Source organism: Carassius carassius, chromosome 21 (assembly GCF_963082965.1).
Source record: "Carassius carassius chromosome 21, fCarCar2.1, whole genome shotgun sequence".
Lineage (NCBI taxonomy): Eukaryota > Metazoa > Chordata > Actinopteri > Cypriniformes > Cyprinidae > Carassius > Carassius carassius.
In genome coordinates this window covers 9,479,570-9,493,482 of record NC_081775.1, presented here as the reverse complement: position 1 = coordinate 9,493,482, position 13,913 = coordinate 9,479,570, and the positions used below count along the sequence as shown (strand labels likewise).

At 35.2% G+C, this 13,913-nt stretch overlaps 2 protein-coding genes across 5 annotated transcripts in view; both read left to right on the top strand.

The window, feature by feature from the left end:
* The window catches only part of LOC132097491 (actin filament-associated protein 1-like 2), a 56,112-nt gene extending 55,032 nt beyond the window's left edge, over positions 1-1,080 (top strand). For all 3 annotated transcript variants that reach the window (XM_059503229.1, XM_059503228.1, XM_059503227.1), the window contains one exon: positions 166-1,080. In XM_059503229.1, the coding sequence (XP_059359212.1) occupies positions 166-192 (27 nt within the window). In that variant the 3' untranslated portion in view covers positions 193-1,080. The remainder of the gene's footprint in view (positions 1-165) is intronic.
* Positions 1,081-2,647: 1,567 nt separating this feature from the next.
* LOC132097489 (FHF complex subunit HOOK-interacting protein 2B-like) lies at positions 2,648-13,517 on the top strand. 2 transcript variants are annotated; one of them, XM_059503225.1, is made up of 17 exons: positions 2,648-2,825; positions 3,610-3,688; positions 3,861-4,027; positions 4,107-4,211; positions 5,132-5,251; positions 5,368-5,559; positions 8,691-8,887; positions 8,996-9,113; positions 9,797-9,873; positions 9,958-10,150; positions 10,233-10,402; positions 10,483-10,623; positions 11,260-11,350; positions 11,517-11,657; positions 11,930-12,070; positions 12,221-12,321; positions 12,641-13,517. In XM_059503225.1, exons 1-17 carry the CDS (start codon positions 2,775-2,777, stop codon positions 12,741-12,743), a joined length of 2,187 nt encoding a protein of 728 aa, XP_059359208.1. In that variant the 5' UTR covers positions 2,648-2,774; the 3' UTR covers positions 12,744-13,517. The 2 variants fall into 2 exon arrangements, with proteins under 2 accessions (XP_059359208.1, XP_059359209.1); XM_059503226.1 differs by having other exon boundaries at positions 2,810-2,825; positions 3,610-3,698.
* The last annotated feature ends 396 nt before the right edge of the window (positions 13,518-13,913 follow it).

Below are 13,913 nucleotides of genomic sequence, written 5' to 3'. Positions count from 1 at the left end.
CAAACTGGAAGAAAAATGACAGAAACGCTAAAAAAAATTAAACATTTAAACTAGTTATAATTACAACAGAAACAATTGTATATTTATAAATATATAAAATATTCATAAAAATGATCATACTGTATAATAGTTAACTAAATCTGCACTTTCTGTCTGTGTTTGTAGGAGTGGGAAACCAAAGCTTCAGGTTGACATCAAGAGAAGACTCTCTCACATCCCCCTCACATTGTCAATATAATATTGCACTGAAAATAATATTCTTTCCAAGCATGTGGATCATGCAGTGGTTTGGATCTGTAAAGTCTGTGTTTCTTTTTTGGGGTACGTGTTACTTTTAAGAAACTAACTGACCAAGCAAACTTTTTATCAGCATATTCTGTCAGTATGCAAACTTTCATCGAGTTGCAACATTGTTAGGGGAGCAGCCGCAAAACATTTTACAATTGGAGTAAATGTCTTTTCAGATGATGCTGATGTACATTTCTTCAGAAATTACAGATAACTTTGACACCAACATTTCAGGTATTGAATAACTCAGTGTCTAGGAGTTTTGTGTTGATCATTATAGCACAGTATTTATCCTCATGTTAATCACTTTGCACTGATTTGAACCTGACCTAAACTGTGTTTGCGGTTTGTCAGGAAGGCATTGTCATGGTCAAAATCAGGAATCATCAGTGGGAAGATCAGACAGGATATGTGTATTGCTAACTGATTATTGAAGAGTAATTACCTCTTTCTTATTTTTATTTTCTCAAGACTCACAAACCTGTGGTAATTTATCAACATTTGTACTTTTTATTCCAATGCACATATAGTATATTATGTGTCCAGCTTTTCTAATAATGTGCCTTAACCGTGGTTTTATCCATGTTTTTTATGAAGCTTTGATTTGTCTTTACAGCTGAAGAGATTTAGCTGGTATTGATCCCTCTTCAGGAAGGTTTTTTTCTGTATAGTTTGGTAGCTTGGTTAAGACAAGGATGGCCTAATATTGCTGTACAAAAGATAACTGTAGAGAACCAAAACACCACTGATGAACATATTTCTACAATAAATAATGTAATGCTGGATAAAGCATCATTTCTGTGTCTATGAATCTTGTTCTTTTCTGCTTGTTTTCTGTAGATACAGTATAATTCTGATGATTGTCTTCCTGTTTGTAGTGCAAAACCACATTTCAGTTTTCTCTTATATCAAAAGAATATACTTTAAAAGTGTGAACTGAATTCTTGCACTTAATTAATTGCAAATAAATACTTATGCTTGAGTGCTTTTAACCTACTTAAGTAGTAGTTACATCTTTATACATAATTTCAAACTGGTGGTGGGGTGTGACACGGTGATTGACAACAGAAGAACAGATGGTTATTCTCTCTAATCAAACAAGCTTTACTGCTTTAAAGTAACCCCACCCCGCAATGATTGTTAATCACTGTTAACACCTGCTATAAACCAGATTTATGAGTAGATAGAAATAAAATACATATCCAAAGTAATTAGGAAAATAAAATTACCAAAGAGTTCAAAACACATAAATGATATTCAGTGAAATGCAATAAACTTGGAGCTGAAACTGAATGATTATTGTGTTGTTGTCTTGATTTAAACACTTTAAACTCATGATTCAGATCCAGTGAGATGTGATGCAGCATCCAAAGACTTGAGTGCATGTTTATATAAACATCAGAATATAGTAGACAGAATACAAAAAATGTATTTTCCACAGATTACTGTGGACTGTAGGCCGTAGCTGTGTTCAGTGATACGAGAGTCATGGGTCCATATGCAGTAATATATTTATAGGTTAAATGTTGATGTGAGCTCCAGCGCTTTTTTTTTTTAGGTAAATCCCATTACACAACTAGTCACAAACTGTTTTTTAATGGTGCAAATGCCACGAAAATCGTCAATAAAACAGATTGTAAATAGTAAATAACCATAACAGTTGAAAACATAACATTTACCTCAGTACTACACCAACAAAATATCTTTGCCAAAATTAATTATTTACATATTTTTTTAAAGCGATGAACTTTCACGCAATACCCAACTTTAATCTCATAAATTTTACTTTATTATTCAAATATTATGGCACTAAAACACTACCATATTTACTAACGCAAACATTCTCTCGACGCAGTGGCCCAAAACGCAAAAAGACAAAAAGAAAGTAAAAAAAAAAACAATCTCACTACAGACATTTTGTTGCAATTAATTAAATTTTGTCCTTGTGTTTAATTGAAAGCTTCGTGTATTATCAGTGGAAAGGATGGTTCATAAGTCATCCAATAAGAGACAATTCAAATGAAAGATAGAGAACTGAAATGGTGCAGGTGTCACTGAAGCTTGATGTGATACAGTCTTTCCAAATAGCTACCAACCTCACAGTTTTTATTTATTTATTTAAATAATTACATAGTTTTAAAATATGATGCAGTTCTATGGCAGCAATAGCCCTGAAAAATTTTACATAGGCTATATTTATTAGTTGTATGGTGTTTATTAAATTTATAGCCTGTTTTATAACATTTTATGCGGTGCAGTTGATAATTTTGGGATATGGAGATAAATTCAACGTAAATTGAAACTGAAATGTTGAATGTGTGTGCTGTGTCCAGTCTTCTCTGTCGTGTCAGAAGAGGTCAGTGTTTGCTGTCACTATCGCTCGAGCTGAGCATAAACAATGTTTACACTCTACACTAGCGCTGTATAACGATATAAAATGTCTCAGACTTCGTGTAGAATTTGATCAGCTCTGCTGGGATCCAGCTATGGACATGTTTAATAAAGTGACAGCTTTTCTGCAGCAGGCCTTGGAAACAGTAAGTAAACACGGACTTTGAATATCTTTCAACTAGCCTATTAGCTTAGCTTAGCTAATGTAGAACAACTGTCGAGACACGTACCTGTTGCACAATTCTGTAAAACTTTATAGAAGTGTTATAGGCTCAATTAACTGCTCTGTATGAACGAAATATACAATTACAGATTATCAGTGTGTTGTCACGACGTTCAGTACTTTATGTGAAGATATATACACGGTCTTAGGTTTAGCTTTTGTGCTAAGTTACAGTAGTTGAACAGTACACTAAACACTAGACTTGCGGTGTTTTTCTATCTTTTATTGTTTATTAAGTTCACAGATGTGGGATTTCTAAATCGTAAACGATATATGTGAGAGATATGTTTTTATTGATTACACACTGTTGGGTTTATGATTTGAGAGTATGTTCACGTCTGGACAAGTTTCTGACAGGAAGAGAGAAAAATGTGCTCTAACACACACACACACACACACACACACACACACATATTACATAATACATATTAGAAACCTAAATCACACCTAAAATGTCTTGCCTTTATAACAAAATGTATTTTCCCTAATCTTTTGAAAAGTAGTGTGTATATAAAATAAAAACTCATCTAATTTCTTATCTATGAATTTAACCTCTTTTTTATGCTTAGTACTGAAAACCACCTTTAAGTTTTACTGTGAAGGATTTAGGATTTACAGGAACACAGTGTTTAAAGATCGTATAGAATCAATGAAGTTTAATTTCAGTAAAATAGAAAACACAGTTGATTCTGTTCTGATTCTTACAGAGGGAGCCGTCGATAAACCTGCTGGACTCTTTTGTGGATCACTGGAAAGCAGTAACCAACTACTACATCGAAACTACAGGTGAAACTATGTGTGTAAAAAAAAGTTTAGCAGTAATTTACCATGCATTTGAGAGTTTATTACACACAAACTGAGTTAAACATTGAATTATGCCATGACTTAGGGAGAAAAAAAAGAGGAAAGGTAAAGGAAAAACAAAAGTTTCAATTGTATGTTTGTCTCATGCACAAAGATGAGTCTCGTCCGGTGAAAAAGACAGACATCCCATGGCGGCTCAAACAGATGCTGGACATCCTGGTGTATGAGGAGACACAGCAAGGAGAGGAAACGGGCCCCTGCATGGAGTACCTGCTCCAGCACAAAATACTAGAGACACTTTGCACGCTGGGAAAAGCACAGGTACAAGAACACGGCCTCAAGGCAGAGATTGGAGATATTTAAAGTTGTAACTGAACTGAAATATAGTTTCTTTGTACAGTATCCTCCTGGCATGAATCAACAAGTGATGCTGTTCTTCTCTAAAGTCCTGAGCCAGATTCAGAAACCTGTGCTGCATTTAATCAACGTCTATCGGCCCGTACAGGTATGACATTATTGCATGAAAAAGAGCTGCATGAAGAAAAAATGAGTTGCTTTGAAAAAAAAAAAAATATTATATATGGGTTTGGAACAATAGGTGTTTTTTTTACTGTTTTAAAATCATTTAAAATAACTGATATACTAACTGATGTAAGTAAAGTACAAATGCATTCAAAAGATTGGGGTTGATAATATTGTTTTATATTTTTACTATACAATAAAACAGAAAAAATGTGAAACAACTCTTTTCTACTGAAATATATTTGAAAATATTATTTATTTCTGTGATCAAAGCTGAATTGTCAGCATCATTACTCCAGTCTTCAGACTGTCACATGATCCTTCAGAAATCATTTTAATGTGCTGATATGTTTTCAAGAAACATTTCTTATCAATGTTGGAAACAGTTGTGCTGTCTAATATTTTTGTAGAAATCGTGATACATTTTTTGAGTTCTTCAGATTAATAGAAGGTTCAAATAAACAGTGTTTATCTGAAATATATATTTATAAATGTGACACTGGACCACAAAACCAGTCATAAGGATCAGTTTTTGAAAATTGAGATTTATTCATCATCTGAAAGCTGAATGCATAATCTTTCCATTGATGTATGGTTTGTTAGGAAATATTGGGCTTTTAAAGTTGTCCAAATGAAGTACAAAAATTAAGCTTTGATATATTTACAGTAGGAAATTTCTTCATGGAACATGATCTTGAAATTTTGTACACTGTATCATGATTTAGAATTTTATAGCAATGTAGATTTTTAACATTTGGAAAGCATATGCGGTAGAATCATTATTTTTTTATGGCGTGAAGCATGTGTTTTCCATTAATTTGCATGGAAAATCAGGTTGCATTCCAATGAATTGTACCTTCAAAAGCAAATTATTTTTTTCTTTTTTGTCACTTTCTGTTATAGAAACTTATCCATCTTTGTGGACTCCCTGATTCAAAGACTGAAACAGAGGAGTCTCAGTTTCTATTTGCTGTTTGCGCTCGTGTCAAAAAAGACCCTTATGTCCTCAACTATATCCTCGAGGTACTTTCTTCACTTTTCTTCTGTCATTCCTGCACTGATTGATTGACATTTAAACTCATTTAGAATGTGAAGCTGTAATAAGTGAATAACAAACACACCACATCTCCATCACAAAGATTAGCAAAGACTCTCAGAAGAGGTGCAGCTCTACCTCAGACGAGGCTGTGGAGGAGGGCTGCAGTGGATCCTCCAGTCCTGAGGGGGCTCCCTCGTCCTCCTCCTCGGCCCGCAGCGGAGCTCACCCCTCCAGCCCACCTCAGACAGCCACAGGCATTATCCCTGTACTCATGCACCTGGGGAAGAGTCAGGTGAGTCATTTTGAAGAGATGTAGGATGGCTTGGATGTGCAACTAAACAGAGCTGTTGAGACTTATTCACATCAAGTCTGACCTTTGAAGTTTTAAAGTTAATTTAAATGTACACAGTGAGTCCCAAATGAGCTGATTTTATGTGATTTTGTGATTTAGGCATTGAGTTGCAGCGTATATTGTTCAAGACTTGTATATACTGTATGGAGATAAAAAAAAATATGTTGCTGAATGTATGTACACCACAATAAAGGGGGGTAATTTATTAGTAGTTTTCACAAAACTATATGCACATTTGGTGTTTACTTGTTAAACTAAAACAAGCACTGGCATTAAAATAATTATTTAATGATAATTAAGCAGTGTTGGGAAGGTTACTTTGGAAATGTAATAGGTTACAGATTACAAGTTACCCTGTTTAAAATGTAATAGTAGTGTAACTTTTTCAATTACTTTATTAAAGTAATGTAACTAATTACTTTTGAGTACTTTTTGATTACTTTTCTAAATTTGTGAAAATTAAAGAATAATAAATAAAAGCATATACATCAACTTAAATACAGTTATCTAATAAGCATGTGACGTATTCTGTGTAATAAACTCCTGAAACATTGGTGTTTTTTTGAAACTGCTGTCTCTGTATATGATGATAGTTTTCTCAAAATAAGTAAAATGCACATTAAGTGACAGAGCAGTTCTAGAAATTGTGTTTATGTGCTCGTGTACTCCTATATTGAGGCGGCAGAGGTTGAAAACACTGCGAGCTTCAGTAGGCCTATGTGTAGTAAATGAAACCATGTCTTTGCCATTAATTTACAGGAGGGGCGGACTGGGAAAAAAATTCAGACTGGAAAATCCAAACTCACACAAACAAATTCATGGACAAAACTATTTTTTTGTATGGACCTGACATAAAAAAAGGTTTAAATCTTTAATTTGGGGACATGCAAAATAATTAAAAGTTATCTCCTGAACTGCACCTTCACTTCTATTTTTCTCTTCAGTCTCTTTATTTTGACCTGTTATGCATCTCTCTCATGACTTTAATACTCAAGATTGAACAAAACTATACTTTACAATACAATACTACAATATCTTTATAGAAAAATCCTAATACTGTACACGAGTCATGTTTTTCCCTTACAAAAAATTACCATGCTTTTATTAGCCTATATAAAAGTAAAATAACCTTGTTTTATTTTTTGTTTTTTTTTGCAAATGGATAAATAAATACATTTGTAAAATAATTTTACATTTTTGGTTATCACAGTTAAACAATAGTATCCATTTTCTCTGGATTTATAGTTAAATATTAAAATGTTCATTTTCGTAAGGGTTGTGTTGCTGTCTGTCGTAGCTCCCCCTAAACCTATAAAAAAAATCTGATTTTTTTTTAGCTAAATTACTACTGTAACATTACAACAGATAATAATGATGTCCTTTATATAGTATTTTGAGTGATGACTGATGAGCAACGTGCTGCTGCTTGATTAAATAAATAAAAAAACAAAGACATAAAAGCATCTTTACAGATGAAACTGACCTGAAACCCTGAACAGTAGTTCAGCTTCTTTGCTCCAGCAGTCCACTCTATTCTCTCTCTCTCTCTCTCTCTCTCTCTCTCTCTCTCTCTCTCTCTCTCTCTCTCTCTCTCTCTCTCTCTCTCTCTCTCTCTCTCTCTCTCTCTCTCTCTCTCTCGCAATGATTACTCTGAGTCTGATCCAAACCGCTTGGCGGAGGCGCGGAGAGCGCGCGAGTCATGACTAACACTTCATGACTTATTAGAGATTTAATTATCAAATGGCGGATTCGCAAATGATCGCTTTAGTACATTCGGCAGGCAATTATACAATAATGATATTAAATAGTGGGGCAAAATCGGCTGCCAGGCCACCGGGAATTGTCCCGGTTCTCCCGGTGTCCAGTCTGCGCCTGATCTCCACAGACACGCAGAACGTGCAGGAGTCATATATTGCATTTTTGGGGCTTTATATTCACAGACACTAGTCGATGTCATGTTTTGATTCAAGTGTACTGACCTACTTTTGATTTAGTCATCCAAAATGTGGCATATTCCGTCCGCGTTAGGCGTTTCGTTTTTATGACTGGATTCTACGAACCAGACTGTGTTTCCGCATCCCGGAAATTATTAGGGCGGTATGTCTCAGAATAGTCAGTGCAATTTGGGAAATAAATCAGTTAAATCTGTATGTGGATGTGTGTAAATATTCAAATGTAATCCCCTTTGTAATCGATAAAAATTTCATAAGTAACTGTAATTTAATTACTCATTTTTTCTTAGTAACTGTAACTAATTACAGTTACAATAATTTTGTAATTAAATTACGTAACGTCGTTACATGTAACTAGTTACTCCCCAACACTGTAATTAAGTTATAAATTACTTCATTCAACTTATTAATGTGTTAGGTTAAGTTAACCTGTTAACTTTGACAGGCTTAAAAATACATTTTGTACAATCTTTTTCTTTCAGTTCTACTCTAGACCCTCAAGCTCTTGGTCCCTTGGTTTATCAAAAAATAATAAAGAATAAAAGTAAAGAATAAAGTATTTAATTTATTTGTATTTATTTATATTCATTTTGTTTGTTAAATTTTGTTTGTTAGAAGGTTTACTTTTTGCTATTTTTTTTTATTTTAGACTTATGTACATTTTAATCTTGTATGCTTTTATGCACCATTTTTAAGATTTAGACAACATATACAGTAGTCACCGAATCTTTACCCAATGTTTCAGTGTAAAATTAGGTTGCCATACACTCTGTGAAGTGGACCCTCAAAATAATGTCTAATTTACATATCTCTCTGTTAGAGAAAATGATCCTTGAACCTTGGTATGGTCAAGAACCCATGTGTTCAATAATCAGTAAAATTGTTTGCTGTGTATTTGTAAAAATACAGTTTATAGTTCAGTGATGTGTTGTGCATTAAAGCCAAAGAATTTCACTCTCATAATCAAGTATATAAAGGTGAACTTGTTGTAGATGGTTTTTGTATTAAATTTAATTTGTGAACTTCTGTGACATTTATTAGATGAACACATGTTTAGTCCAGAGCACTGGAGTTCATAATCATAGTTTTAATGAGACTCTCTGTCCCTCTCGCTCTTAGAAAAGTCGTGTTGCGCTCAGATCCATGGAGAGTCTGCTGCTGCTGGTCAGTTTACCACAGCAGGATACTGGACATCTGCTGGCTGAGGGAACGCCACTGTGTCATCTACTCGCTCAGAGACTGACTGAACTTTACTGCCTCATACCCTCATCACTCGACCCTGCAGACATTCACAGCTACTCTGGCGCACAGTGGAGGTGTGTGTTTGCTATGAACCCATGAAGTGTTCACACTCACTTTATTTGTGGACATGCTTGTTATCTGCCTATTGCAAATATGAATCCTGAAGATGTGATGGTTTACAGGGATCAGTTCACACAGGACAGTACAGAGAAGAGCCAGTCGTTTCCTGGCAGTGAGAACGTCCAAAGCTTCTTCTGCTTTTTGGACTACTGCAGTGAGCTCACCAAGGAAGCACCAAAGGTTTGACAAAATCATTATTTCTGTGTTGATTCGTTTAAGTTTGAAAAATGTCCTGAATAAAGTTGACTTTGCTAAGTGTAAGACACTTTTTCAAGTTTCCAGAAATAGCTAATAGTAAGAACACTAGCTTTAAACAACCTCAAAATAACAGTAATTGAGAATTAGATGTTATTAAAACCCTTGACGATACTTCCAAATAGACAAATTTAACTCCCCATGAAATCTGGTCCACATTAGCTCATTCTGGTCTTTTTTTTTGCCATCCTTTTTATGTATTTGAAGGCTGCTTTTTGTTGTATTTGTTTTTTGTTTTATATTTTTTGTTTTACCTTTTACTTTTTTTGTGATATTTGATCTAGATTTTTTTCATGTTTTTTGTTTTTATGTTTGTTGTTTGAAGGCTGTTTTAAGTTGTATTTGTTTACATTTTTGCTTAATTATTTTGTTTTTGTGATTTTTAAAGAAGTTGTATTTGTTAGTTTTTTACTTTTAAAAATAGAAAATCTTTTTTTTTGTTTTGTCATTTTGTTGTCATCTTAGTTTTGTTCATGTGATGTTTGAAGATTGTCTTTTTAAGTTGTATTTGTTTGTTTTTTTATGTACTTTTTAATAATTAAGATTTATGGTATAAAAATTGTCATAATGATTATAAACATATTCCACATTATTATGTTTTACTGTAGGTTCTTGGTGTTAAAATGGCCAGAGCAATTCACCTTCAGTGGCTTGAAGGAGTCATTCAGCCTAATCTGCTTCAGATGTGAGTAGAAAACATGAATCAGAATTGTGAGCTTGCAGCAATACAGGAAGAGTACTGCTCAAATTTTAAACCGTGTTTGTCCAGGTCAGAGGTCGGTATCCTGGTGCACACCGCTCTGCTGTCCTGTTCTGTTCGTCACATACGTTCTCCTGCGCTCCTGGAGGAACTGGTTCAGTTTCTGCTGGGCAGCGACACACATTGTGAACAGCGACAGGACACACATACACACCTTCTACGTTACCGCCTTATCGAACACTGCAACCACATCTCAGACGAGGTAACTGGGCTAAATGATTAATACATTTTCACTGTTGAGAGCATCACTGTGTGTTAACAATGCTTCTTTTGCCTTTTGTTAGATCAGTATCACAACGTTACGTCTCTTTGAGGAGCTTCTACAGAAGCCCAGCAAGAGCATCTTAACCAATCTGGTGCTGCGTAACCTTGAGAAGCGCAGCTACAGGCTGCCCGGGTCAGGGGTCACGGACGAGAAACATGGAGTCGAGAGTGATGTCCTGGAAGAGTCTGAGTGAGCAGAGAGACTGAACACAGATTCTCTTACTGTTCACGGTGGCTTATCATTGATCTCTCATTGTGTTTCTCCATCAGGGGGCTGGAAGAGGATCCCTTCTTCACAGACATGTATGAAGACAGTGGGCTCGGAGGCCAGGAGCCTCTTCTGTCTCTGCCCAGTGTCAGAGAGAGACGTAATCCCAGTGCGCACTCACAAGTTGCTGACATCGTCAATAGGTATCTTTTTTTGGTTTGTAATACAAAACAGATTTTTTAAAGTTCATAGTTGCATTCTTACTGTACTGCACTTACAGGACTGTGAAAAAGTGTTTGTGCCCTGTCTGGTTTTCTGTATTTTTCCGTATTGTTACACAATCTCTTTAACCAAAACCTGTGATTTTTATTAATGAATAGTTTTGCATGCATTGAATTTATTAAAAGAAATGTGTAATATTTCAAAACGCTTCTATTTCAAATAAATGCAGTTGTTTTAAGCATTCTGTTTATCAAAGAATGAAAATTGTAAAAAGTTTACTAAATACATAAGATACACATACACTGTATATACGTGTGCTTATATGTATGTGTATATATATATACAGTACATATGTACACACACACACACACACATATATATATATATTTGTGTGTGTGTGTGTACATATACATACTGTATGTATGTATATACAGTATACACATATATTCTTGTTAGGTATTACACTACATTCTTGGCCAATATGACACAGATATCGACACATTCCCGTATCTTTAGAGTGGTTTAATATCATATAGTTATTTGGTCTTGATTATATGTGTGATGTTGTTTTATTGCTAGTCCATACGTTGATTCTAATTTGTTTTTAATTTTATTAGCTTCTTGTGTTTAGTGCCCCAAGAAGCAAAAACATCCCATCTGGTGCAGGAAGCAGGATATGACACGTATGTTCAAGATGCACACAAACTGGTGAGTTGACACACTGAAAACAAAAAACAAAATAAAAGCCCGGGTTTTTTTGTGTTACATACTCCGCTGATGTGTGTTCAGTCAAGCCTAATGCACAGCAACTGTCAGCTGTGAGCAAAAACTCAAATATTCTGCCACTGAAACCGTCCTCTCTTTCTCTCACTAGTTAAAAGAATGTATGGCTCTTTCACGGGACTGGAACTGGCCAGATTCTGCCAAAACCACTGAAACCAACTCCGCTACAGACTTCTATGAAGGGCACTTCCTGCAAATCCTGTTTGACCGGATTGCACGCATACTAGAGCAGGTAGAGTAGTACACCAAAACAGATTTTCATTTTATATAGTCTTAATTTTGCTTTCAGTACTGCATGCAGAATAGTAAAACGTTCAAAATTATGACTTTTTGTCAAAAACGGCTAAAAAAGCGTTCAAAATGTTTGATAGCTTATCTTAATACTTCTTAGGACCTGTAAATTAAATGTATAGTCATTAAAATAATAATAATAATTTTGTTAGAAAAACTATTTCCGTACTTTTATTTTTTTCCACTGTATTTCTCAATGTTTCCCTGTGCCAGCCGTATGAGCTGAATCTTCAGGTGACGTCAGTCCTGTCCAAGTTAGCTGTGTTTCCTCACCCTCACCTGCACGAGTATCTGCTGGACCCCTACATCAGCCTGAGCCCTGGAGCCCGGTCGCTCTTCTCCACTCTAGTCAGGGTGAGATAAAGCTGCCCGTGTGTGAGAGAAATCATCATGTTGTTGTGAATGAAAGCTGGTTGGCCAATGTATCCGCTGCAGACTTTGTGAACGGAGTAGCCCTGTCTGCCTCGTTTATCAGGAAAACATGAGAATTGTGTTCTCCTGCAGGTGATCGGAGAATTAATGCAGAGGATCCAACACATCCACAGTGTGACAGACAAACTGATGATGATCAGGAGACAGCTGATGGGACTGGAGGAGGAGACAATGTAAGACATGCCTCTTGATGCTAGGAGACACTTGTGAAAAATGTAAAAACTAACATCAGCTCAAAATTTTAAGCAGGTTTGATATTCTCCAAATGTGCCCACCATACACTTCAAAATATTCTAATAAATCTGTCAACTCAAATCTACGCAGACTGGCTCTGACTTTTGGCAACTAGCATTGACTTGCAAAAATCTGGGTGAAAATTGTATAGTTCATTCCATCCTTAATTACAACAACATTGTGATGACAACAATACTTAATGTGGAAATGTCAGGCTGACTAAATGTTTTGACATTTCTTGTCTGTTCTCTCTGTCAGGGTGGATCATGAGACCCTGTTGAAGGGTGTGATCGTTCTGGAGGAGTTCTGCAAGGAACTGGCTGCTATAGCATTTGTCAAACTCCCCATAGAAGAGCAGTGAACTCATGATGCTGAAAACAAAGACAATACGACGGATCAGCATCCAACAACATCTGCTGGAGGACTCCATCACTGGGACAAAGTGGATTTGCACAGAACTGAGTTAAGTGGCAGTATGTATAGATATATACAAGTCACTATTGTCAGGGAGGAGTCAAGCTGTCTGATGACAGTTTTGCTCAAGATAAAATATTTAAAAAATCAAGACTGGTGCTACAGGATTTCACAATGACTGTGTGATGTACGAAGTCGCTTTTTCTCCACAGCTGCACATCTTTCTGTATAATTACATTTCACTTTGTGTGGAAGTAATAGAAAAAAAAACTGTCTCTTGCACACTATTTAAATTTTATACTATATTCTATATTTTATAGAAGTTTTAGGCCCAATCAGTAAGTTCCGTCTGTTAATGGTTTTTTTGCATTCAGATAAACTATTGAAAACCTGATTTCAGATCACAATTCTTACACTATCAATTTTAGGCAATTGTACATCCCCTCTTCAACTTTTCTATCTGAATAACAAACTGGAGTTAAGTATATCATAATGGTGTGTAAAGTTATGTTATTTATCTTTAATTTACTTTCTAAAGCCTGTGAATAATCAGTGTTGTTTTATATTTCTGTTTGGTCTGTGAGGTTGTGATTTGCTATTGGCCGGTACTCACAACAGATCTTTATTTTCTATAGAGGTCTGGCAACTGTACGCAATACATGCTTAATTCTGTTGTCACAGCAATAAATTAAAATATTCATGCAGATTTCAGTGCATCAAATTTCTCTGTGGTCTCGAACTCTTTTAAGTGCAGTCGTGATACAGAAACTAAATATGGCTTCATGAAGAGTTTTGCTGCACAAGGTAGTTTTGAAACAAAAAATAACTTATGATAATACGAATGTTACTATTTACTATGTTTACTAAGACAAAACCATCAATATGAGGCTCCGTGTGATACTGATTCTGCAATGTTTTTCTTATTTTCAAGTAATGAATAATAGTGAAACTGGATATTTGAAAAATTATCAATCAGCTGGGAAAAAGTTATGTAATTCTTCTGTGTCATTGTTATAGTTGCACTGTGGATGCTTCTATTCTTTTAGATTTAGAATTAAACTCATTTTGAAAACTATATCATTACCGTTATAATTCTCGTACTTGGTGTAAGCTAGCA